Below are 27,136 nucleotides of genomic sequence, written 5' to 3'. Positions count from 1 at the left end.
CACAGCCCGCGGACCAGATGCGTCACACGCTGGCCATGCCCCTGCCCGGTTTAGCGAAGGTGGGGGGGGAAAGTCCCGATACATCACATGACGATGCTGTGACGACACAAGTTTGACACCCCTGCTCTAAACTGATGATGTTACCTAGTTTGGGTAATGAAATGTCTGCAAGAAAGCAACCAAGTTCAGAGAGCATGAAGGACTCTTCATTATTTTTCGTATTACCAAAAGCATATGTTTTATATTCCTTAATTTCTCAAATATTTTGCTGTGTCTTTCATTGGCCTGGATAGAGACCAAGAAATACAAGGAAGCCAGTTAGATGTAGTATAAAGACTGAGGAAAAATCAGTAGAACTTCCATGGATGGAGATATCCATGTTTGACAGCTTCAAAGATCTCAAGATGCAGGACTAATCTGCAAATGGTGTTTTTTAAAACCTTATTTTGTGATGTATATCCTGATTACAATTACCTGACAAAAGGGTTTCATCATTCATTTTCTCTCTAAACTTTAAGGACTAAAGACTTAAGTTAAAGACTTAAAGACTAAAACCTTACAACTTTCTGTAGGAGCTCTTTCTCAGACTTACTTTGGGAAGAAACATAATTTTACACATGCTTCTCCTTTGTTTCTATTATATGATTGTTTTCTGTCTAAAAAGGTTAAGAGAGCTGTGCTGTAGACCATTCCAAATAAATAATAGGGTTTTTTTCCAGAGGGAACATATAATTATTTCATTTTGGGATTTCCAGTAGAGGAAAGTCAATATCCATCTCTTGGATTGTTGGAAAATGTAAATCTTGGCTTATAAATTCACCTGTCATTCAAACCGTACACAGAAGGTAGTTCACATGTGGTTCAGTGTTTTAAGTGTTGCAAAGCAACACTCATCATATTTCCATTCCCCAGAAGATTTCTCCTGTTACTATTTCTTTATTATTGAATTTATATATTTCTGGTTATTTCAATGCCTACTATAAATTAAAAGAGAACGTATAAAAGAGAAAAAATAATGTATTAAAAATGGTCATTAAAATAATTAACAGTTAAAATATTGGCAAAACAGATACTTTTATGCACTCTTTTTCTTTCTATACACACATTACCATACCTTCATTATTATTTTTACTTCTTTAAATTGTACAAAATGATAACTATGAAACAACCACGTTCTTCACTATTACTTATTTTCTGCTTTACCTATTTTTCTACAAGTTTTTTTGTGGGAAAATGGGAGGCTTGAACATGCATTTCAATAATTTCTTTATCTTACTTACACGTATATGCACCTATATGCCCAGTCACGCAAAAATTTTCCTACTATGCTGGGAAAAGACATGAAAGCTGTATCTAATGTCTTGGATTTTCCACCTGAAAATTGGCAAAATTGAGGAGAAATAAATTAATCTGCAAGAACAGATTAATAAACACAACACAATTAAAATAAACTACATATTAAACTATAGCCACATCCTTGCATAATACCGTGTCAAAGAAATACATCTCCATTCAGTTTTCAAAAGCTGACAGAAGGGAGGGTCATGACAATTGCAGAGATCAGCTCATAGAAAAAGCCTTCCTCATATCCAATAAACAGGTTTCTATAAATGGAGACTTTTTCAGTAGGATCACTGATGCAACTCTTAACATCGCAACAGGCTCTTATTGAGGAGGACATCCTTCAGATAGCCCCACTACAGGGTGGTTGATTTTAACATCTAAAATCAACGCTGTAAATTAAGTGTGGAAAATAATTGGGGCCAAGCTATTGCTGCATTTTGTGGCATTTGAAGCTTTTGAAACTTCTTCAAGATGACCGTATCGCAGCCTTGGTTTTGATTTCTCTCATCCATTTAAATGATATTTTAGAAAGCCTTTGGATATGAAGGATTGTTGTAAGAATTAAGCAATATTCACCTAAATAAACTAGGCTAAACTATATTCCTACAAAATGCTAAAGATTTGTGTTTGGTTTTAGGTTAGCATGATACATAAAGGTAACTGCTGCGGTTTTTACCAGGGCTTAGAGTTTGTGCAAACCTTGCTGATTGTGGATTAATACATTAGGATGTTGAAAGGTGTATTACCATGCATTGCTTTTAAGGATGGCTTGCCTATTTATCTGTACCAAACAAGAATTATTTTCTGGTCACTTTTGTCAGTATCACCAAGAGCATAAGAACACATGTAAGCAAAAAAACAGATATTGTGGGGAGAAGAAACGAATGTCTGCCTTATTTAAGTTTTGTTGCTTGATCTTTGAGCAATGAATCGGTAAATGCAAATTCCAGAACAAATGGAGGTGATTTGTATCACAAGAACACTGTTTGCTGATGAATACTCCAGGGTTCCTCAAGGAACTTGCTAGAATACAACTAAGCCAGTCTTACATTAAATACATAGATTTCTACCTTTCTAGGAGTTTTGCAAATATCAAATATATTTGCTTTACTGCCTATGTGGGTTTTTGCTGGGTGGGGGGGGAAGGCTCATTGAAAATTAGTATTTACATTAAGAGGAAAAGTAGTCCTTTCCTCTTGAGGCAAAATCCAGCTTGGTGGAGAAAATTAACATCAGGACAGAGTTGCAAGGTATGTGACGATATACCTTCTTGAAAGCTTAAAACCATGCAAGGCTAAGTTAACTATTTATTGTATTATGGGGTGGTTTTTTTTCCTCTTAAAATTCCATTTGAATTGTTTCCTGTACAATATGTGATTGGTGTTGGTGATAGAGATGAAATTACTTTTAGATAAAAATTGGAGATGAATGAACTTTTAGCTATGCCAGTGGTGAAATTAATAATACAGAGGTTATGATTTTATCCTTTGCATTTAATGAAAAAGAAAATGAAAGTCATGTAACTTGGATGTGATGGGTGGTATATGTACAGATATGTGCTTGTTTCAATGCTCCTGTCTCGATTTCTCCCCTCCCCCTCTTTTATAGGCTTCAATAGCTGAAAACAGTATATCTCTATACACTACTGCTTCCATGGGAAACCCCACTCTGGGCAGTTTAGCCAATGCAATGCGGGAAGATCTTAATGGTGCAATGGAGCATGCGAACAGCAATGGGAGTGATAGCAGTCCAGGCCGTTCCCCTATGCAAGCAATGTAAGTAGAGTGTGTGTATCTGGGTGTGGTGTTGCTTCTCCTAACTCTGCCCTCACCCCACCCGCAGTGAATTAAGATTCTAAAGTTCAAACATTTATTAGATCTTGAAGTAAAATAAGGATAAACAAATGTTAATTTATGTTTGTGTACCACCCATGAGCATCGACAGCATTTTAAAAATGTCCAATAATATACATCACTTATAAAGTATAATAGTAACAGTAGCCAGAGCAGCTACTTAGAATATATAGACCAGTGAAATTCAGATTTTTTTACTACTGGTTCTGTGGGCGTGGCTTGGTGGGTGGGGCAGGAGAAAGATACTGCAAAATCTCCATTCCCATCCCACTCCAAGGGAAGGATACTGCAAAATCCCCATTCCCTCCCAACTCGGGGGCCAGCCAGAGGTGGTATTTGCCAGGTCTCCGAACTACTCAAAATTTCTGCTACCGGTTCTCCAGAACCTGCTGGATTTCACCTCTGATATAGACCTTCTCTAGATGATTGCACAGATCATCTAGAATCATATTGGCAATCCAGTTTGTCATTTTGTCCTTTGTTCCCAACACCACAGGATAGCAATAAAAAATTACCCAAGTACATTTCTTTTTAAAAGGGAAGGGAAGAGAAAAGGCCTTATAATGTCTGCAGTGTCCTTCAGTTCCAGTCCTTTAATATGAAGTTCCATTACTGACTGTCAGGCCCAAAACCAAGAATGACATGTGGTGAATTTTCCAAGCTGAATTCTTTATAGCTTCACACATACAGACAAAATCTTGCCAGATTGAGAACTCTACTACTTATCTACAATATATTCTGGGAACTATTAAGGAATGGCTATCTTCACCCTCTTTTTCTCACATGTGGTATCTGTACTGGGTTGCCTCTTACTCCTCTGGACTGTATCCCCTCCCTCCTAGGAAATGATCTTCTTACTATATTCCCTCATGGAGGGGGGCTTTAGTAGCTATAATGAGTTTCCTCGGTAATAGAAAATTTTGAGTATAGAAAATATTAGGGATGAACCATAAAAATGTCTTGTTGCCATGTTTTATATTTCTTTTTTCTGTGGCATCACTGAAACTGTCCTCAAATTCAGACAACATTTCAGTTAAGTGCCTTTTGGGGGAGGGGTTGTCTTTCAACTACGTAGCATAGACGTACAGACTCTCACAACAGTCAACAGTGTGTTTCTCCTTAAGTGTTTACTCTGTTTCACAAACTTTTGGGTGCTACTTACCAAAGCCCTCCCGTGCATCAGTTCAAGTTACAAAGAGATCAAGAGAAAATTCCACATACTGCTGGTAATGTACGGGTAGTCCTTAACTTGCAATCATACACTTAACAAGTGTTTGAAGTTATGACAGAAAAAATGATTTATGACCAGTCTTCACAATTAGGAATGTCATAGTATCCCCATTGTCCCATGATTAGAATTAAGCCACTGAATTCTGGCAACTGTGGCTATATTTGCGACAGTTGCAGTAATTGCCATTTGCAATCTTCCCACTGTGCTTCCAGCAAGCAAAGTCATTGGGGGAAGCCAGATTAGTTTAATGACCATGACAAAAAGGGTCATAACATTGGGTTCTACTCATGTAATGACTGCCTTGCTTAGCAACAGATGTTCCAGTCTCAACTGTGGTTGTAAGTCAAGGACTACCTTACTAAACACATACCAGAGGTCACTCAATGCACCAAATGATTTCTTGCAGTGGGATCTCAAAATAAAGCCGATTGGGAACCTACCATGTCTCCTTGGCTAATTTCTGGGACATAAGTAGGATCTTGAAATGTATTTTTGTCAGTGATATTGCCAATTTAATTAGTTTGGTATTTTCAAAATTGAATTCCATTTAAACAACGACTTCAGTTATAGGAAATATCCATAAGCTCATAAGACTTTGCGGTGAATTTCCAAAAAAACATGTGCCTAAGAATAGTAATACATGGTACTGTTTTTATGGCAAAAGTGCACTTGGCTTTAAACTTTTGCTTCCAAAATGCATGCCACAACATGTGCCGAAAAATTCACCACTAGAAAAATGGAGAAATTGGCATGCATCAGGTTCTTTCAACTAAAAGCACCTAGTTCTACAGTTAAGGAGCTTCATAGTAGTACAGTGCAAATCATTCAAAATTTGAATTGCTTTAAATTTAAAATGTTCCATTTCAGATTGGAAACCACGGTGTTATCCTCAAAACAGGGCATTTTGATAACTGAAACATTGCAAATTGTTGAAATAAACTATTTCCAATGTTTCAAATTTAAAATACGGCATTTCAAATTCAGAATAGCAATAGCACTTAGACTTATATACCACTTTATATAAGTGCTTTACAGCCTTCTCTAAGCGGTTTACAGAGTCATCCTATTGCCCCCAACAATCTGGGTTACATTTTATTTTACCCACCTCGGAAGGATGGAAGGCCGAGTCAACCTTGAGCCGGTGACAGTTGAACTGCTGTCAGCTGGCAGTCAGCAGAAGAACATTGACATTTCTGAAATACTCCAATAATTTTTATTTGCATTTGATTTATTAAATGATCAACATAAATTTATTTCTCTAAAAATAGCAAAGGTCTGCCTCATTTGATAATAAGCTTCTCCCACAATCGTTTTTATTGCCAATAGTTTTTATTGTGAGGAAATAGTTTTGTTGTTTGTTTTATTGTATGTACTTTTATTGGTCAACGACCGAAATAAAGTTTCTGTCTGTCACGTCTCATGCCAGCAAAACAATGTTTGGCAAGACTTTGGAATTACATTTCAGTCAGCTGCCAGCCCTATTTTGTTCTTTTTAATAGGGCTTTGATTAGCTGTAGTGAACGAGCAGTATCTTAAAAGTTCTAAATCAAAAGGTAGGAAAAATTAACCTGAAGCTAGTCTAATTATTAATTGTGAAGATAATTAGCATTTAATTATTTATAACAAGTTTCCTACCTGCAAAATTTTTTGGGCAGGGGGTTGAGGAGAAAAAAAATATCTAAGATTCTTGTTACTTTGATATTTCAGCATTTTAAATACGTGATCGTTTTGCTTTGAGAAAAAAAGCTTTAAAGAAGGCAATCCTCACTTTTGATAATTAATTTTAACATTGTCTTTTACCTTCAAAACATTGGAACAGATTTAGGCTTTATAGAGATTGTTTGTGCAGTATTAATTAGCATTCCCAAAGTAGCCTTACATGACATCATTTTAGCACTGCTTGAATGTTTTCTCTTTAGGCATTTTCAGTCGCAAATATTTTTGTTCTTCCCATGCCAAGAATACAATACTGGTAGAAATGCTAGGTTGTTGGAATTTTTCAAGAGTAAGGCATTTTATTTCCCACAAATACTCCATATTTCTCTGACTGCCTTGTGCTTGGGCACTTATTTAATGGTAACATTTCTTTCAACAGTTAGAAAGTTTGTGTTTCTGGATAGATAACTATAATATTCCAGTGTTCGGTTCAGGCTGTTGTTATTTGCTGTCTCGGATTTCTGTTGAGCACCCTTTACCGTGATATTCTTATTTTCCTTAATGGAATACTGTTCCCATAAATTAAATTGTTATTAACTGTTGTGGTGCAATGAAACAGATCGAGCCTTTATCACAAACTCTGCCTGTTAACATAACTACTAAACAAGCCAACACAACAACAGAAATCTTACTGTCACTCAACCCTGATTTTTTTCATTAAGTCAGTCAAGAGTGAATTTTCTCTTTTTTATATATATATAAAAAACTTTTTACTTGCATTACCTCATGGATTGGGGGCTTATGATCATAGTTCCTATATATATATATATAGGAACTATGATCATAAGCCCCCAATCCATGAGGTAATGCAAGTAAAAAGTGAGGCCAGAGTGGAGGCTCAGAAGTCCAAAATGTTTTTAACAACTTCTGAACAGATTAGGTTTTATCCTGGGGCCATCCCTGGTCTCACTTGAGCACTGTCAACTGGATCTCTTGTCACTATCATTGGTGCCCACATTAGCAGGCCATAATTTGACTAAGGCATCCACAAGGGGTCCATGTAGAATTCATGCAAGTATGCGTCCCAGATTCCTGGGGCATGTGACAGTCCATCATGGATGGACCATTGATTTGGGAGTTTGATGTGATATGCTAAAATGAGACTGAATCATTGGATTTAACTACTTGAATGAATCATGTCCAGTTTGCCCCCCCCCCATGGCTTCCTTTTTCTTGTGTGTCAGCAATTGTTTGTAGCATCTCTTCTGTTGAAGCTGCCAGTGTAATATTGGGTACATATGTTTGGCCACAAGAACTTTTTTTAGCATTAGTACAGTCCTTGTGGAACCATGGTTTGAAGTGTTGTTGCTTCAAGGGTTTGTTGTTACTACAAGTACAGGATGCTAATGGAGCTCTTGGTTTAGGATATTAAAGTTCTCCAAGAGTACATCAGGAGACTCAATTGATGTCAGGCACCATTTAAAATGTGGAGGTTTAACCTGAAGCTTGTTTGAGCTGGCAGAGACCTGCAAAGTTTAATTTCTGATCTTTCGAGCAGTGACTGAGGAGGAATCCCTTGCCTTCAAGGTTGTGAGCATGAAAACGTTTTCTAAGAATTCTCCTCAAAAGTTCCCACAGAGAAATTCTAAGTACCTCCTCCCTTTTTTCAAATCCAGAACTACAATGTGCAAAACAGAATCCAAGGAAGATAACTAAAAAAAATAAAAATAGGAAGCCACTGAGAAAGCAATATTTTTATAATGTAAGGGTGCCGTAGAATTTTCAAAAGTGCTGAAAATGTTTTGCCTAATGAACAACAGTGACCCCTCCCTTGGTTTCATATTTTCTAAATGATATTGCATCTTTCTTTTAGCAGAGAAAAGAGTTCAGTGAAATAACCCAGAAGGATATAGAGAATTAAATATATGTTATATGTCAGCTAATACAACTGCTTCGGTTACTAATTTTTTATAACAGAAGATTATTCTTGCGTGCTACTAGTAAACATTAGGGATTCATGCCTTTTTGTGCTTATAAACATAAGGGTTTCATGTCCCATAAAGAGAGACTGCGAGTAACACTTCTCAATACTCTATAAGTTGTTCTTCCACTGTACTTTCTACTTTCTGTGTCAATACCATCACCCTGGAGTTCAATTCAAGTATAATTCAAGAGATTATACTGAGAGAATTATTTGAAAAAGATTCTGCCTTGGTAGGAGTCAGTGTGCATCTGGAGTTTTTCAAAACAATCACCTGTAAATGATAGAAACACTGAAATGCACAAATCAAAACAGTAGTGCTAAGACATGACCCAATTCACTCTCATTTTACAATTACAAAACAAATACTATCCCAGGGAGAAGCTGATTTTTGACCTCTAGAGGTGGCGTTCTCTTGGTCATAAAAAAATTGTTTAGGGAGTCTCTTCATTTCCACTCAGGATATGTAACTATTGCAAACATCTTGGAAATGAAACTTCATACCATTTTTTCTTTCTTTAACTTAATAGAGTTGGTTTTGATTGACAAAAAATACCTAATGGTGCAGGTAACGGCTATTTACAAAACAAACCGATTTCGCTTTTTTGGGTCATGTTATAATTATTTACATGGTATTGCAAATAAAATCAAGCCTCCTTTCATAAAATCTCTTAAGGAGGACACCACTTACTGGCAGGGACATTTTACATATCAAAAGCCCCCCCACCCAAACAATAAAACAAGGGGAAGGTAATTTGTATTTGTAAAGGGGTTTGTTATGAATATGATTTACGGACAACATTTTTCAAATGTTTTGTATAATCAACCCTTGATCCCATGTGGGTTATTCATGCTCTATTCTGTAATGAGAAATTTGGCAGATCTCATCTCCTTAGTGCATCCTTAGTGCCCGCCGTGAGCTGAGGATCATGTTCTGCCTTGTTTACAGCTGACAGCGTTATTATTCTCATTAGGACTCTGCTTTCATATCATATTGTTGTGTTGAGCGAGCCTTTTCCTCTCCGTTTGTGTTTCCTGGCAGGGCTTTTCTTTCCTTATTGACAGTTTGTAAAAATATGCATTAATTTGGAGTTTAAAGCATGTATCATGGTGTCTCTTTGCTGTGTTTGCTTGAAGTTGATTAATGATAGACCCTCACTTGGGGTCGTCCTCTTGAGACTTCTCTCACAGGTTATGCATGTTAACTAGAAAAGCAGAACACACAGTAACCGATGATTAGCCCAGCCCCCAGAAACTCAGTAAGCTGATAAACCATGGGTTTCCTTTACACATGCTTATTTCATTTATTTATCTGAAGATTGTATTAATCAAGCTAATGTGTCACTTGAGAACATTTTCTCTGAATCCCAAGAAGAAACCTTGAGCTATGGCATTTGCTGGTTTTTTTCTTTTTCTTTTGAAGCCCAAACATTCTTACACATGCACAGTGTGTCCATTATTTGCAGCCAGGCTAAGTTTCAGAGTGTGAATTGTGCATGTGACAAATGAGAGGGCTGGGTGGGTGGGAAGACACTGTATTCTACAACTGAACTGGGGACACCTCTTAGATGAGAAGCAAAACGTTTTCAAGAAAAACCAAAACAAGAAAGTCCAGTTGCCTTTTGAAAAGCACCTTTGGGACAACCATGACCTCGATGATTGAGAATCTCCATAGACATGTATTCTATAACAACTACAATGAGGAGGGATTTCAAGCAATTTAGAAGGTTTACTCTTTTTATTGTTCTGTTTGAATCAATATCTTTATCGCTTTGTATTTCCAAGTTCTCAAACATATTTAAAAAACAGAATCTTATTTTGCGAAGTTTTCTCTCTGGTAATGCTATACTTCAAACTAGGGCATACAAAACCTTTGCCAGACCTATAGTTGAATACTGCTCACCTACCTGGAATCTTCACTGTATTTCATTCAGACATCAATACATTAGAGAGGGACATATTTTACTAGGAGAGTACTCAAATCTTCTGCTCGAAATAAAATTCCCTATCCCACCATGCTTGAAATTTTAGGTCTGGATAGCCTCGAACTATGCCGTCTACGTTCTGACCTATGCTTAGTTCATAAGATTATTTAAACCTAATCTTACGTAGCTTCTTCTCCAGAAACACTACACTACTTACCAGAGCTTATAAAACATTTGCTAGACCAATTCTTGAATACAGCTCGCCTGTCTGGAACCCGTACCACATTTCAGACATCAATACAATTGAACGTGTCCAGAAATAATTTACAAGAAGAGTTCTCCACTCCTCTGAATACAACAAAATACCTTATGCCACCAGACTTGAAATCCTGGGATTAGAGAACTTAGAACTCCGCCGCCTTCGACAGGACCTGTGTTTAACTCATAGAATCATCTATTGCAATATCCTTCCTGTTAAAGACTACTTCAGCTTCAATCACAACAATACAAGAGCAAACAATAGATTTAAACTTAATGTTAACCGCTTCAATCTTGATTGCAGAAAATATGACTTCTGTAACAGAGTTGTTAATGCTTGGAACACACTACCTGACTCTGTGGTCTCTTCTCAAAATGCCCAAAGCTTTAACCAAAAACTCTCTACTATTGACCTCACCCCATTCCTAAGAGGTCCATAAGGGGCGTGCATAAGAGCACAAAGGTGCCTACCGTTCCTCTCCTATTGTTTTCTTTCATTATATCCAATCAATATAGTTATTGCATACTTATGCTTATATATATATGATTATATATTATATAGTTACTTTCATGCTTATGCTTATATATACTGTTGTGACAAAATAAATAAATAAATAAATAAATAAAATAAAATAAATCCTACCTGTAAATGAGTACTTTAATTTCAACCGTAATAACACAAGGGCTATCAATAGATTCAAACTCAGTGTAAATTGCTCTACTCTTGATTGTAGGAAATATGACTTCTGCAATAGAGTAGTAAATGTCTGGAACACTCTACCTGATCCTGTTGTTAGTCTCGCAAATGCCCATACCTTTTACCTTAAGCTGTCTACCGTAGACATTTCATGTTTCTTAAGAGGTCCCTAAGGGGGCGTGTATAAGCGCACCAGCGTGCCTACTGTCCCCATTTATATGTAATCATTCGATGTGTTTATGGCTATGTTTTGCCTATTTATATCATACACACACACACACACACACACACACACATATACACATACATACATACATATATATGTATATGTATATATGTAGGTCTTGGCATATTCGGGTCTTTTCACATATAAGGTTGAGAGTATCTTGGTGACTTTTCGACGAGGTCTCACTCATCATCTTCAGGCTGGTGCTTCGGCTTCGTGCTTCTGTGAGCAAAGCGTGGTCGGAGCTGCCGTCTCTCTAAATACTGATGGGGAGGTGGGGAGTGTTGCTGTTAGTGGGTTGCTTGGTTGTGTGGTTGCATCTTGATTGGTAGATGGAGTGGGTGTTTGCAGATTAGTCGAGGTGGGGAGTGTTGAACTCCAGAGGCCAAAACACCAAAGGTCAGGAACAAAAGACTAGGACCACACCCACACAGGATGCTGTTAGGCAGCTGACCAATCTGCAAACACCCATTCCATCTACCAATCAAGATGCAACCACACAACCAACCAATCCGCTCACAGCAATACTCCCCATAAGTATTTATAGAGAGACGGCAGCTCCGACCACGCTTTGCTCACAGAAGCACGAAGCAGAAAGCACCAACCTGAAGATGATGAGTGAGACCTCGTCGAGCAATGTGTGATCGCAGCTGTTTCTTCCTTTTAACTGCTAGTGGGGGTTTGAACTGATTGGGTGGGAGCTTGGCTGTGCTCTGATTGGATGGAGGTTTTTTTGTGCTCTGATTGGCTGGGGGTGTGTCCTGTTTGGGTGGGGGCTTGGTTGTGCTCAATTTAGTCTGTGTTGCAGGGGGATTTGAGCTGGTGAGCTGCATAGCTGTTGTTTGGCTTTGTGGTGGTGCTACATCTTCAGTGTGTGTGTATACACACACACACACACACACACACACACACACACACATACATACATATATCTGTCTGTGTGTGTGTGAGACTGATTGACCTAAGCAGAGTCAGGCCTAGGTAGCACTTGGATGAGACACCTTTTCAGAACACCAAGGATGTATTGGGAATTTAAAAGAAAACCTGAAGCTAGTTCAGCTCTTCTCTATTGTTGGCAGAGAGAAAAAAAAAGCCCTCCACTAGGTTATATGTATGAAATCACTAGAAATAATCCTTGACTTTCCTAATACAGAGTTTTTTTAGTATGCAACATTCAATATATTTGAATTGTTTTAACCTGTTTTTTTAACCTAAACAGGTTTTTTTAAAAAAAAGATTAATTGCTCATCCATCCTTTTTCTGTTTGTGTACATGTTTGTGTGCTTTTTTTTTTTTTACAGACACCCCGTGCATGTCAAAGAAGAGCCATTAGATCCAGATGAAAATGAAGGCCCACTCTCCTTAGTCACCACAGCCAACCACAGTCCGGAATTTGATCACGACAGAGATTATGAAGATGAACATGTAAATGAAGACATTGAATAAAAAATGTCTGTGACTTTTAATTCTGCAAATGAAGATCCTGGGGAGGGACTAAAAAAAATAAACCCTTATCTTTCAGAATTAGCTGTGAAATCTCTCCCCGCCATTGTACAGTCTGGAAGATACACTTGGTCCATTCTGACAGCTATAAAATATGTTAACACTTAGTGCCATCAAGTATCCCATTTGGGAGTATTTTTGATTTTTCTACTTTTTGTTGAAAAACAAAGCAAAGGAATTTGTACTCTGTGCATTGGATGGACCTGTTTGGTACTCGGAATTCCTACTCACAGTCAACATCAGTGTTGTAAATGTGTTCCACTAATTCCCTTATCCACAACTTGGCAGCAGACTTTGGACTGCAGATCTTCCACTATGGGACACTGAAGACATGAAGCTGAGCATGTACACATCAATTGCAGATCAAGCCTTTACCCAGATTTTAAGGATTTCAGTGGACAATATATTTGCACAGTATCGCATGTTGATTATCACTGCCTTTACTTTTTTTTTTTTTGCTTCCATTTGGGATGGGGAAATCTTTTTGAGTGTGTGTGTGTGTGTGTGTGTGTGTGCGTGCGTGCGTGCGTGTGTGTGTGTATACTAAAGGGTTAAAAGAAAAAAAAACCCTCTTTTTTTAGTGTATAGCTTTCTTTTTTTTTTTCCTCCTAGTTCTCCTATACCTTTTTAAGTTCTGACCTCAGGCCTCAATTGGCCAGGGCCTTTTGAGGCTTAATGTTTTCTGTACTTTTGTGATGAATGTTAATAGGTGTGTTTATTATACAAAGCTGAATGTTCTTTGAATTGTTTGTAGTTCTTTTTCTGCCATCCATTCCAAATTTCCTTCAGATGCCATTATGTTTTCTTTAGCTATGGAAAACATTCCATTTTGGACTATATGCCACACACACACACACACACACACACACACACACACACACACACACACACGACTCTGGAAAAAGTTCTAAAATGCTGCTGTGACCTGTGCAAAGTTATCTTACGACAGAAAGAAAGGCAGTAATTCAAGAGTGAACAAACCAGCATCAAAGCCGTAGAATGTGGTTCTAAAGTCATTCCACAGAGCGTCTATGTTTGTGTGTGCATGTGTGTATATACACATGCACATAAAACCATTGTTTGTGGGTTCCCCCTCAAACCCACCCACCCCCGTTGGTTTTTCCTTATTTGCAGCAATTGTGGATATTTAGGGAGACATTGATAGCCCCTTCAGAAAGTGCACACCCTACAGATGTTGTCAGAAAGAAGTATAAATGTGTAAGGCTTTTGTGCATTTAACTTTTTAAAATAAGTTCCTGGGCCAATCAAATCTTTCTGAAGTATGTTAGCACATGTACTATTAGGTTCTTATTTGCCCACATGCCTCATTGGACATTACTTACGGTGGTTCTTCCAAGTTAAGTTGTTTGAGATTTAATTGGTGGCATCCATCAGTTTAAGTTGTTGCATTCAATTCGTTGGGAAGGCAATAAGGCCCATTAGTTGTTAAGTGTTAGTAGTTTTGCCATTGCAGATAAGATCATTACACAATATCACACCAACCAGTATAAAAAATGAACAGTGATGAAATCTGTGGGCAAACCAGCTCTGATGCCGACAACAGTCTTCTTCAGAGCAAGAGTGGGCAGACAGCTGCAGTTCCAATGTTGGTACCCCTTGATCACCAAACTTCTAGTGACTTCATTCTCTAACCACTTTTCAGTAATTCACTCATTTATGTCGGACTATAGCTTTTAATTTCAGAAGTCTTTCTGATCTTAATTTATATTCTACTTTGTACCCTTCTCCCCTAAAGTTACCAAAGATATTACACAAAGTAAATTATGTTCTCTGTTATATGCTTTATCTTATGAAAGCCAAATATCCTCTTATTGTTGATCAAAGGAGGTTAAAGAATTACGAAGCAAATGACAAAATAATGGGCTACAGCTAACCTGAGAAGGAAAACTGCTCCTTTATTAAATATAATTTAGAAGACCAAGTAGATGGCTGAACCAAAGTTTTTGCTGTTGTCGTTTTGATTTGTTTTTATTTTTTCTTTACAGTGACCAAAAGTATTTCTGTAAAGAGAGAGCTTTTTAGGCTGAAATTAGAGAATGAGACCTTGAGAAGGGCACCACTTGACATTGAGGATATAGGAGGAGAACTTATTTTGCCAGGGAAAAAACTAGAATGACTTGAATCGGAGAGAGTTTACACGAAATACAAAAGAGCACTCATGACTGAAACTGAACCATACCATAATTACTGAAGAAATTGTTGGTATGCTTTTGTTTGGGTTTTGACCTATTCACTTTTGCTAAAAGCCAATGCCAGGGCCATTTCTTTTTAACTTTGCTTACCTGGTCCCAAGATTTGAGAATGACTGTGGTGATGGTTGTGTTGGTCTCTGCCCATCCCATTTCGTTTCAGGGTTTCATATTTTTTTTTAAAAAAAAATGATAACATCTCTGTTCCTCTCCAAACTTTGGTACCATTCAGGCCAATGGGGGTGGGATTTGCCATTAATTTCAAAATAGCAATTTATGTTTAGTTTTTTTTCTCTTCTTTTTTTGCCAACAGAGAAATACCGTGTTTTCCCGAAAATTAGACTCTGTCTTATATTTTTTTTAAACCCTGAAATAAGCGCTTGGCCTTATTGCCATGCGCTCAAAAGCCCGATTGGGCTTATTATCAGGGGATGTCTTTTTTGAGGGGAAACATGGCATGTAAAGCTGTTTTTTTTTCTGACTTCTTTTTCTTTTTTCTTTTGTTAAAGGAGGGCAGTCTGTAAGTCATTTGAAATGTTCTGAAACACACTGTATTCAGGCAGCTCTATAACGTGCAGGCCATAAGCAGGAGGGACATAACAAAAAAGACCTGTCCCTTTGGTTCAAAACTGAGTGGTTTTGCTGGTTAGCTTGGTATTCAGAAAGGGGATAAAAATCTGGTAGATTAGTTCATTCTCAGCATGTGTAGCTAGACATGAGTAAAGATAACAGCATGAGAAACTGTTAGTACGCATACCTCAGTTCAAACTGTTAGGGAATGAGTAAAAAAAAACTACATTTCACTCAATTGCACTTAGTTGTATGTCTTGCATGCATAGACTAAAGACTGTAGCAAAATTTAAAAAAAAAAAGAAAAGAAATTTTTAAAAACAACCTACCATACCTTGCAGGTATCACTGCCCTGCAGAAGAACCAAGAGGAGATCTCAGGCTTTACATCAAGCAAACTACACTATTTTTTACAAATTTCAGATTCTGCCTCCCTTTGGATCCTAACAGTGGTTCCTCTGGGCTCGGGTTTATTATGTTGTACATATATAGCCCAATGTGTCTCTTGTGATCCCGTTTTTGTCTTTTGGCGGGTGGGGGTGGGTTGTCAAGGGAAAACAGGAAAAGGGGAAGACGGTCCTCTTTTTAAAAAAAAAAAATCCTCCAAAGGAATGCAGATGTTTGTCAAAACACCTTTTGCTTTTTGTGCAACTGCTTTATATTAACCATACTTTGACAAATGCTTTTGGAAAAAAAAAAACCTACTGTATGTAACGGAATTGCGGAATATGCTGCACATGTATTTCATTTAGTTACCCTTGCTTTAAGACTATGGGATGCCATTTGCTGACATGTGGGACAAAAATCCCAATTTCTTTGTTTTTATTTGGTAATTTCCCCCCCCCACCTCCTTCCTGTTGGCTTCTGAACTGTAACATAGTAGGCAGTTATTTTTCCCCCCCTCCCTCCGTCACAGATCAAATCATGTTTGTATAAGTTTGTTTCAGAGATTTTGTTTGTTTGTTTTTTATTATTATTATTATTATTATTATTATTATTTGTTTTGTTGTTCTCACGCTATTTGTTCTTTAAATCCTTTCTCCACCTCTTGTTATCCCCATCTCTGCCTTTTCGGGCAACCTTAAGGGAAAAAAAAGAAGAAAAAGAAAGTTTCAAAAGTTGTTTCTTTCCTGCTGCAGTAAATACTTTGCATGATGATTTTTCCAAGGTCACACTTTCAAAGCTTATCAGTGAAGTAGTGATTGATAATGGAAAAGTGTCAAAAATATTGAACTTTTGTATAAAATGAAATACTTTACAAGGTGCCAAGATGTAAAGACAGTTTGTTACATGGGTTCTGTTTTTGTTTTCCTTTTCTCTCAGAAAAGCAAACGCGATAAACCGAAGTACCACATTATATCAGGTGAAACTGCTGTTAGGAATGAGTCAAAGCCTATCTTATCATCCCACAGCTCTTTCTGGGCTGGTTGGGCCTTCTTTCTTTGCCCTCTTGACCCTGGCCAGGCTGCCTTTATTAGGTGTGCGTCTCCTGCTGCAGCACAGGAGGCAGAAAGTTTTTCCTGACCGGGTGGATTCCAAATAGATGGCAGAACTGCAGACTCCTGCTCTATTTGTTGATCCCCAGATGGCAGGGAAAATCTGATCCCAGCCTCTAGGGCTACTCCTGGTGACTCCTCCTAAATAACTTTTTCGCCTACAAGCAGGCAGCTCACGTTCTACAAAGACCGTCCTTTCCTTGGATTAGAACAGCACAGTTCAAATGCTTCATACTTAACCGGATTTCTGTTTTCTACCAAAAGTAGAAGAAAAAAGGAGGAAGAAAATCAAGGCTTTTGCCTAAGGATTTTGGGGGGGGAGGGGGGTGTTGAAAGGGGATAAAAATCTCCTTTAGGAGATTCCAACCGTAATATCCGTAATATCCATGATCAGGGGTAGGGGGAAAAGGAATAAATCGTATTATTCTTCAAATAATACAGATCCTTAGATATTTTTTATATATAAATATATATATATATATATATATATCTCAAAGTTTTTAAACAAATAATTTTGAAGTATGGTAGTTTTCAGAATGCTGACAAGCTACATTCCTTATAACAGGGAGAATGTGTTTTAAACTCTTGGAGAGCTTTTGGTACATTTTTGGTTAACAGACTCGGATAAGAGTTTTTAGATGTTCCAGAAACAATTCCTCATTCTTGAGTCTTCAAAATTGCATTTGGTGATCTAGTCTACATTTTTCCACAAATCCAATGTAGGTAACAGACTTATCTCCTTCCTATATAAGCCTTGATGAAGATGGTACAGTCAGACTGTTAGCATGGTGCTTCATGTGTATGTGCTGCCAGTAATGAGATTCTCCTTTTATTTTATTTTTAGGCATACAAAAAACTCATTCCTTACATCAACTGTAATTCCATCATTCCATGTCTGTTGACGCAGACAATAAAATGTTATGTAGTCAGTACTTATTACTGACATTATAGCATTCTCTAATGCAATAAAAGTGCTGGTTGTTCACACTGGTGATACATGTTGCCATGGGCTACGTGTTTTTGCTTCCCCCTTATATGCAGATACAATAGGTCCACATTACACAAGCTCTACCTGGCTCTACCTGTAGATTTTTATCAGCTGACCCCTACAGATGTTCTGTGGTCACTTCCACACCAGTGATATAAGTTGCCTTCCAGGATCATCAACCCATCACTGTTCAAAACAGTAACCAGGACAGACTATCACTTTAAGAACAACTGAGTCATTTTTTTTGTTAAGTAACTACAAGGTAAATTGGTGATAATCTTACAGAATTTATGGTGCTTCCTAAATAGAAATGCAATAGATTAGTGTTTTTAAAAATGTGGTCCTAGGACTCTGGGAGTCCACCAAAACCCTCTCCAGAGTCATCAAAATCAAAATTATCTGCCTGCTTATATTGAAAAATTAAAATTAAATTAATTAAAATCCCATCAAAACCTTGTGAGAAGTGGTAGCGGCAGCAAATGGGCCAATTACAATAAGTTAAAATTAACCTATGTATGTAATCCATACAAACAAAAGCTCTTTTAAGGTCCTCCACAATTTTTAGAAGTGGAAAAAGGGAGAGCGAAAAAAGAAATTTAAAAGAACGCAATAAATCATGCCAGACTACAGCATTATCAGTTGCGATTTCTTCTGCAGATGTAGATTCCTTTCATCTAACAAAGTCATTTGGACAATAATTTATGGTTTTACTTTGTAGTAAATCTCAACTTACTAGTGCGTTGTCATTTACTATAACAACCCAAAAATTATTACTGGTCATTTGATTGATTGGTTAAGGGCCATCAAGTCAGTTTCAGTTCTCCACAACCACATGGAAAGTTATCCTGTTTTTATGAGCAGGTGAACATATTTGGAAGTTAGTGTGTTGTGGATATTACAAAATATGCTGTTAGGGAGCAAAGCTAGTCAGAAAGCACCCATTAATCAAAAGGTAAACCAATGAGATTGTTCCATACCAGCCTCTCTAGTCTTCAAAGATGCATGGCAACATTTCAATTTCTCTAAAGGATGAAGCAATCCACCTGTGAACCACCCGTACAATAGACAAGAATTGAGCTTAAGGGGATGTTGAACTTTGAGACTTGCACTGTGTGTTGCAGATACTTCCTTATCTCGCTAATTTTTTATGAAAAGGTTCTAAGTACAGCATTTAGTGTGCATAGAAACCCTGCTGCTTAGAGATGTTTCTCTTGGCAAAAGAATTCTAATAGTAGAAGCACCATTTCCCATTGTAATAAAGCACCAATAATCAAGAGTTTCCTTTGCAAATACATACTGTAAGGGATTGAAACTTCAAAAAGTAAGTATCCTGAAGAACACCATCACCACATGTGGAAGAAAGTGCACAATTGGGTTACACTAATGGATGAACATCTCTGGACTTTATTTTCATTTTACTTTTCTCACACAACTTATGTTCACCAAGTCAGAAAGATTCATGCACTGAAGATATTTCTTAAGGGAGGAAAGTTGTCTTGGCCGCTATAAGCCAAGTGAATGACACCCTATGCAAATAAGCTAATTTTTTATTTATCAGAATTTCTGATTATGCATTTTGGAGTTTTCTACAGTCCATTCAGATTAATGAATTTCAAGAGTCCTGCTGTGTATTCTCAGCAGTTCCACTGATTTCGGTACCTTTGAGATAAGACAGTTGGACATAAACAATACAAGTCTGATAGGCTCCGTCTTTCACTTAGAAGTGAAATCGCTTCAGAAAACTTTTGACCGGCATACCAGCCTTCCTTAAAGGTGTTTCAGAGCATCGTCCCTTTAAACACATCTTAAGGAGGGATTATGAAACTCCCATCTCCTCTCTTGAATAAGCATACTTTTATTTTCTCCATCAAGGAAAATAAAAAATGCTTAATAACTAGCATTAGCTAGAACTAAATTTTCAGAGAAAAGCATTTTCATGAATAATTCATTCAAATTTCACATCTGCAAGATTAGTCATCCAAATAAAATGCTAATGTCAAAAACATGCACCGTCTATAATATTCTCATCAAGCAATATTTTTGCATATAATGATAAATGGTTGAATTAGCAGCAATGATTTTATTTTTATTTTATTTTTTAAATAAAAATATGAAATATTCCACACCATATGAAGTGGTAAAAGGATGTATATTGAACTGCTATAGATTTTTGATCAATTGATGTAACAGGAAATTCTGAAGTAAGATACCATTATTCCTGAAAAGTACTAAATATCACCCCAAATTTTATTTAAATTTAAGTACTATTTATATTATTTGCTGATAGCTTATTACACATGAATGGCTTTTGGGGGTGGGTATGGATTCCTTCCACAAGTTAAATTGCATCAAATGATATTCATTTTTCCTTAGAGAAGGAAAAATGAAGATAAGAGATTCATAATTCCTAATGTTTATTATATTAACCCATCTCTAAACTTATCTTAAACTTTAGTGACACGGAACATAGTTCCTCTATAGAATATACACAGCTCCAGTTTAATCCTTGGTACTGGGTTTTTAAAAAATAGAAAAAAATGATCTCTATTAGATTTTTTTAATATTAGCGTCTCTAATAGAGCTCCTAAAGCAATCTAGCTAATAATCTTTCCTCATGTCTTTTAAGTATGTTGGCAAGCAAAACAGCCTCCTCTAATTCAAATGCTCTCAAGTATACAGCCTGTTTGTGCTTCAAAGTATCTAAAGACAGTTCAGAAGTTCTCTAAGGAATAAAAAAAATGGAGGGCATAATCAGGCTTTCCATTATCCCATTTCTTATGTTCACAAAAAGAAAGCAGCTTCCTCTATGCAACACTAAATCTGGATTCATCCATGCTAAGAATGGGGTTTCCTATTAGGTTGCATTGATGATGTTACCTAGTTGGGTCATGAAACGTCCGCAAGAAAACATTCAAGCTTAGAGAGCACCAACAACCACTCATTTCAACCCTGAGCTACAAATATTCTCCTTTATCGGTAATTAGGTTTCTCCAGTTAATGCTGGAACTGGAAGCTTTGCAGTTGTAGCTGTCTGATTAATTAAGATGATTGTCACTGAAGAAATCCAGCAGCTGCCAAATGTAAAATGCAAATCCTGTTTATAGTAGGAGCAAGATCCAGTCTTAATGCACCTTTTTCACTTGTTAGCATAATAAGCTGGGCGCCTCACACTTTGGGGTAGCAAAGCAGTGAACATCTGGACATTTTTGATAGAATGAAACATCCCACCCTCTGGGTTACCCATTACCTAATCTAATTTTCAGTCTAACTCTGGATGTGATTTGTTCTACTTGTAAGTTAATGTGATGTGCAACTTAACCACTGCAGCTCGCAAACTATGGTTTATGCTTTTGCTTATGTTACAAGCAAAAACCAAATCCTGTCGTGTCCCACTCCTCCGCTGACGGCCGGGTCAGGGAAATCCGAATCAGGCTTGCCTCTGCAGCTCTGCCCAAAGTCCTAGCAAAGTCCTCAGAGCAGGCAGGAGACCAGTAAGTGACTTCAGCAAGATAAGTTCGACTTTGCCTGACTCAGAGACTGCCAGAAAGCAGATCCTTTATATAGGCCATGGGGTGCGGCTCCATGACTCAGCACTCATTAAGGCCTGCCCCTCCCTTCCTTCTGTTGCCTCCGCCTATCGAATCTTCTGATGCGAGGGTCACTCCAATCAGCTGCTGTTGGAAGTAAACTTTCCTCAGGCTCACATGCTGTGGAGGAGGGGGAGGGGTCTAGCTGCTCCGTTTGCCTGGGCATGGAGCCAGGGCTGGGGCCGGGGGATGCTCCCTCCTCTGCAGCCTGCTTGGGCATGGGGCCAGGGCTGGGACCGGGAGGTGCCCCCTCCTCTGCAGCTTGTCTGGGCATGGAGCCAGAACTGGGGCCGGGAGGCATACATTCCTCCGTGTTCGGGAGCAGATAAGCAGACCCCGGCTGCGGTGAGAGCGGACAAGACACAACAAATCCTGCCTAGCTAGCTATTTTTGTCCTGAAGTGACTGCTGAGTAGGGTGGGACCTAAGATGTTGAGATACGCAACATTTGACATTTGAAGCAATCTCTTTCAGTAGTTGTGTTCCAACATGGCACATAAGGGACAAAATGTACATTAAGACTCAGGGCGGCTTACAGTATGTCAAGCAATAGTCTTCATCCATTTGTATATTTGTATATTTGTATATTATATACAAAGTCAACTTATTGCCCCCAACAATCTGGGTCCTCATTTTACCTACCTTATAAAGGATGGAAGGCTGAGTCAACCTTGGGCCTGGTGGGGCTTGAACCTGCAGTAATTGCAAGCAGCTGCTGTTAATAACAGACTGTCTTACCAGCCTGAGCCACAGAGGCCCTGTGCCGTGTTTGTCACTTGACCACCATACGTGGACGTTCATGGTGGGATTATTAGATAGCACTTTTTCTTCTGCTGTGTGTCTCCATGTCAGCAAATTTAAGATGTGTAGACTCCCAGATTGCTGTCTCAATACTGAACTAGTAGCTATACTTCTTTGTTGTAAGTCCTCAACACCTGATGTAAGGGAGTCAGATGACTGGTAGCAGAAATTCCAATACTACAAATATAAAGTTCTCCTCATTGAACAGAACCTTCTCAGCTTTTTATTTCTCAGTCTGACTAGGACTTTAGAACATCTGATTAAGTAGCATCTCATGAAGCCTTTTTTATGTCCTCAAAATGCAATGTTTTACTATTATAAGAGCCGTGGTGGCACAATGGTTAGAATGCAGTATTGCAAGGCTAACTGACTGCTCACTACAGGAGTTCGATTCTGAACGGCTCAAGGTTGACTCGGCCAGTGATGAAATCCAAAAATTTTCCCTACCAGTTCTGTGGGCAGGCTTGGTGGGCATGGCAGGGGAAGGATATTGCAAAATCTCCATTCCCATCCCACTCCAGGGGAAGGATACTGCAAATCTCCATTCCCTCCCCTCCTGGGGGAAGGATATTGCAGAATCTCCATTCCCACCCCACTCTGGCCAGAGGTGATATTTGCCGGTTCTTGGAACTACTCAAAATTTCTGCTACTGGTTCTCCAGAACCTGTTAGAAGCTGCTGGATTTCACCCCTGGACTTGACCCTCCATCTTTCTGAGGTCAGTAAAATAAGGACCCAGATTGTTGGGGGCAATATGCTAACATTGTAAACTGCTTAGAGAGAACTGTAAAGCACTATGAAGCGGTATACAAGTCTAAGTGCTATTGCTCTTATTGATGGACTGAATTGACCTAAAGACAGTACATGATAAATTCCGGCATAACTTACTGAAGTGTCTTGAAAACATCAAATATTCAGATGGGAATTAAGCTAATTATTTTTATACCACAACAACCGGGCCGAGGTGGGCTATGGAGGATAGCCCCCAAAACACTTCACAGAAGTTAAAAAGAAATCTTTACTGGCAGTAAAATGCTATACAAATTAATAGTTAAAGGCTGCTGGGTCTTCACCAAGAACCTAAAAGATGACTGAGACACATGAATCTTCATACATTTATTTATTTATTTATTTATTTTATTTATTAATCATATTTATATACCGCCCTATCTCCCCAAGGGACTCAGGGCGGTTTACAGGCATTAAAAACAAATAAATACAATATAAATACAATATAAAAACATTTAAAAAACTTATTCTAACGCCCGTCAAATTGAAAGTTAAAAATATAAAAATAAAACCCAGTTTAAAACCTAAGATTTAAAAACTAGCTCAGTCCTGCACAATTAAATAGGTATGTTTTAAGCCCGCGGCGGAAGGTCCGTAGGTCCGAGAGCTGACGAAGTCCGGGGGGTAGATCGTTCCAGAGGGTGGGAGCCCCCACAGAGAAGGCCCTTCCCCTGCCAACTAACTAACTTCCACATGCCAACTAACTAACTCCTAACCCCCCAGTCATGGACCAGTCCCGGTCCACACCCTATTGGGAACTGGACTGCGCAAGTGGCAGGCAAGTGCACAAAGCTCCATTTGTGTTCACAGTGGGCATGCAAAACCATCCCCTCTCCCCCACCAGCGCTGCTGCCGCCACTACTGGTCCACGGACCCGGAAAAGTTGGGGACCGTTACTCTTACCAATGGCAAATTGATAGAGAGATCCTCCCTTTAGACATCCTAATCCCAAAATTGCCAGGAGTCCTTCAAAACCTGGCCAAATTCAACTGTCCAACTGTCCAACTTTCTTTTTCTTTTCTTCTTCTTTTTTTGTTTCTAAAGACATTTTCCTTGTGACATGAGGAATTATTCTTAGAAATCTTGTTACCTTACAACAAGAAAGACACAGACTTCAGAGGATAATTAGAACTGCAGAAAAAATAATTGCTACCAACCTGCCTTCCATTGAGGACCTGTATACTGCACGAATCAAGAAGAGGGCCGTAAAAATATTTTCAGACCCCTCGCATCCTGGACATAAACTGTTTCAACTCCTACCCTCAAAATGATGCTATAGAGCACTGCACAACAGAACAACTAGACACAAGAACAGTTTTTTCCCAAAGGCCATCACTCTGCTAAACAAATAATTCCCTCAACACTGTCAAACTATTTACTAAATCTGCACTACTATTAATCTTCTCATCGTTCCCATCACTAATCTCTTTCCACTTATGACTGTATGACTGTAACTTTGTTGCTGGCAATCCTTATGATTTATATTGATATTTTGACCATCAATTGTGTTGTAAATGTTGTACCTTGATGAACATATCTTTTCTTTTATGTAGACTGAGAGCATATGCACCAAGACAAGTTCCTTGTGTGTCCAATCACACTTGGCCAATAAAAAATTCTATTCTATTCTATTCTATTCTATTCTATTCTATTCTATTCTATTCTATTCTATTCTATTCTATTCTAAATGAAAGAAGCCCAATACACTTTCTGCAATAAACTGGAGCAATCTATGCATCAGAATTCCTCGATGAGAGACAATGAGTGAAAAAAGGGGCATTGGAGGACGGATCTGGCAGGAGGCACCGGTCACCCACTGATCTGATCACTGTGACATTTATTTATATATTTAAAACATCTAAAACAACCTTGAGCAGCTCATAACAGTAATAAAGTGTATGCATGTATGTACAGCATGCATATATGTATGTATGTATGTAATTTATATGCCACTTATCTCACTATCCAGAATGACTCTGGGCAGCTTACAATGGTTTATTAAAACCACAAAACACTAAAGCTCAATCAAGAGGAGAGGAGATGAGGGCAGGGGAGAAGAGAGGACAGGACTGGACAGGAAAGGCACGGAACAAAATAGAGAACAGGAAAAAAAAGAGGAATGGGTAGATACAGATTTTAAAAAATAGGGACTTAAAAGTGGCACAAGAGACATACAAAGGGGATAGGCCATAACAGAGACGGGGGCGGGGGCAGGGGGAGCAAGCAAAATCCTCACATACAATATATAAAGCACACAAGTACACAATTTGGGAAACCTGCATTGGAGAAAAAGATTTAAAAATAAAACAACCAAGAAAAGTGAAAGAGCCAGCCTAAGGAAGGGACCATAGGCAGACTAAATGTTTAGAGGTTTCCTTATCTATCTTTTAAAAACATCATACAGCCTCTGGCTGCTTCTGGGCATTATTCAAATATTTACAATCTCAAAATGTTTTTTAGGCTTATTTTAATTTCCTGCAAAAAAAAATTGCATCATTGTGCTATTGTAATAGGAGTCCACTTAATTATGACCCTCTAAGAATAGATATGTCAGCATAAAAGTCAAAATACGTAGCAGACACTCTATATTAAACCAGATATCTATAATAAAACACACATCCCGCCAATTACAAACTATGAAATAATAAAATCATTATTTGGAAAAAAAGTGGGAAAAGGCTTGGAAAATTGTATGAACAACAATACTGAGTTCCACCTTAAATATAGTAATAATAGTTCAAGTTCAAATCAGCTGATTTTCCATGTCCAGGATTGCAAACAAATTTATTAAATATTATTTAAGTTGTTTTTAGGGGATGCGGTGGCTCAGGGGCTAAGACAGCTGAGCTTGTCGATCGAAAGGTCGGCAGTTCGGCAGTTCGAATCCCTAGTGCTGCCGTGTAACGGGGTGAGCTCCCGTTACTAGTCCCAGCTTCTGCCAACCTAGCAGTTTTGAAAGCACATAAAAATGCAAGTAGAAAAAATAGGGACCACCTTCGGTGGGAAGGTAACAGCGTTCCGTGCGCCTTTGGCATTGAGTCATGCCGGCCACATGACCATGGAGACATCTTTGGACAGCGCTGGCTCTTCGGCTTTGAAACGGAGATGAGCACCGCCCCTTAGAGTCGGCAACGACTAGCACGTATATGCGAGGGGAACCTTTACCTTTACCTTTTTAAGATGTTTCAGTTGTATTAACTTTATGTTAAAATTAAAGAAAATCAATTACACATTTAAAAAGCAAATTTCCACCTGGTTTACCAGGACAAGACATTCAGACTTGCCACTTTAACTATCATTAAATTATCATTATTGACCCCTCCAGCTTCCTTCAGCCTTTTGTAAAAGTAAGACACTGTCTCAGAAAGAACCTTACTTCTTTCACAACCTAGAAGTTCAAAAGCTCAGCAATGGCCCCTGAGGCAAATAACAAGGGCTTTGCTTGAACAAACTGCTAGGAAGCACCTTGAGGTAAAGCCAACAATTTCCCATTCTACAAATGTTTTTCAAAGCACTTGATCAAAATTGAATTGATTCAAAATGATATTACGAGAGGCCAAATCACCCACAAAATGGATTTATCTACCACTCCTATTTTATGGTTATCCCACGATGTCAGCTTCACTTGGTTAACGGGTGAAAATTCTGAGATTTCTTAGCTTGTGCATATATTTTGAAGCATAAGATATTAAAACTGGTTCCCCCACCATCACCACTGTACTACCTGGCAGGATCTCAAAAGAATGTAAATAGTAATTTTCAAGTTAAGTCCAAAGAGGAGGCGAATTCTGAAGTGCTTATTCTACTCTTGGGAGGGGCAGGGCAGCATGGGCAAGTGCACATGTCTCCCGCAGGTGTAGCCGAGACCGGAAAAATCAGCTGGCAAGTGGGAGGTGTGCGCACATGCCTGGTGGAGCTGATCTAGGATGACGGCTCACGTGCCCGCAGAAATGGCTCCATGTGCCACCTGTGGTATGCATGCCATAGGTTCTCCATCATGGTTTTAGGTCATTTAGAAAAATCT

General features: G+C 38.3%; 1 protein-coding gene across 18 annotated transcripts in view; it reads left to right on the top strand.

The window, feature by feature from the left end:
* Positions 1-27,136, top strand: part of FOXP1 (forkhead box P1) — a 755,498-nt gene that overhangs the window by 688,480 nt on the left and 39,882 nt on the right. For 17 of the 18 annotated variants that reach the window (XM_058168786.1, XM_058168800.1, XM_058168793.1 and 14 more), the window contains 2 exons: positions 2,953-3,119; positions 12,473-15,060. In XM_058168786.1, the coding sequence (XP_058024769.1) occupies positions 2,953-3,119; positions 12,473-12,617 (312 nt within the window). In that variant the 3' untranslated portion in view covers positions 12,618-15,060. Of the gene's footprint in view, positions 1-2,952; positions 3,120-12,472; positions 15,061-27,136 lie in introns of those variants that run through there. The other variant, XM_058168797.1, reaches the window with a different exon arrangement.

The sequence above is a fragment of the Ahaetulla prasina genome, chromosome 2 (genome assembly GCF_028640845.1).
Source record: "Ahaetulla prasina isolate Xishuangbanna chromosome 2, ASM2864084v1, whole genome shotgun sequence".
Taxonomy (NCBI): Eukaryota; Metazoa; Chordata; class Lepidosauria; order Squamata; family Colubridae; genus Ahaetulla; species Ahaetulla prasina.
Note: the sequence above shows the minus strand (reverse complement) of the source record. Positions and strands in the feature narration are given on the sequence as shown.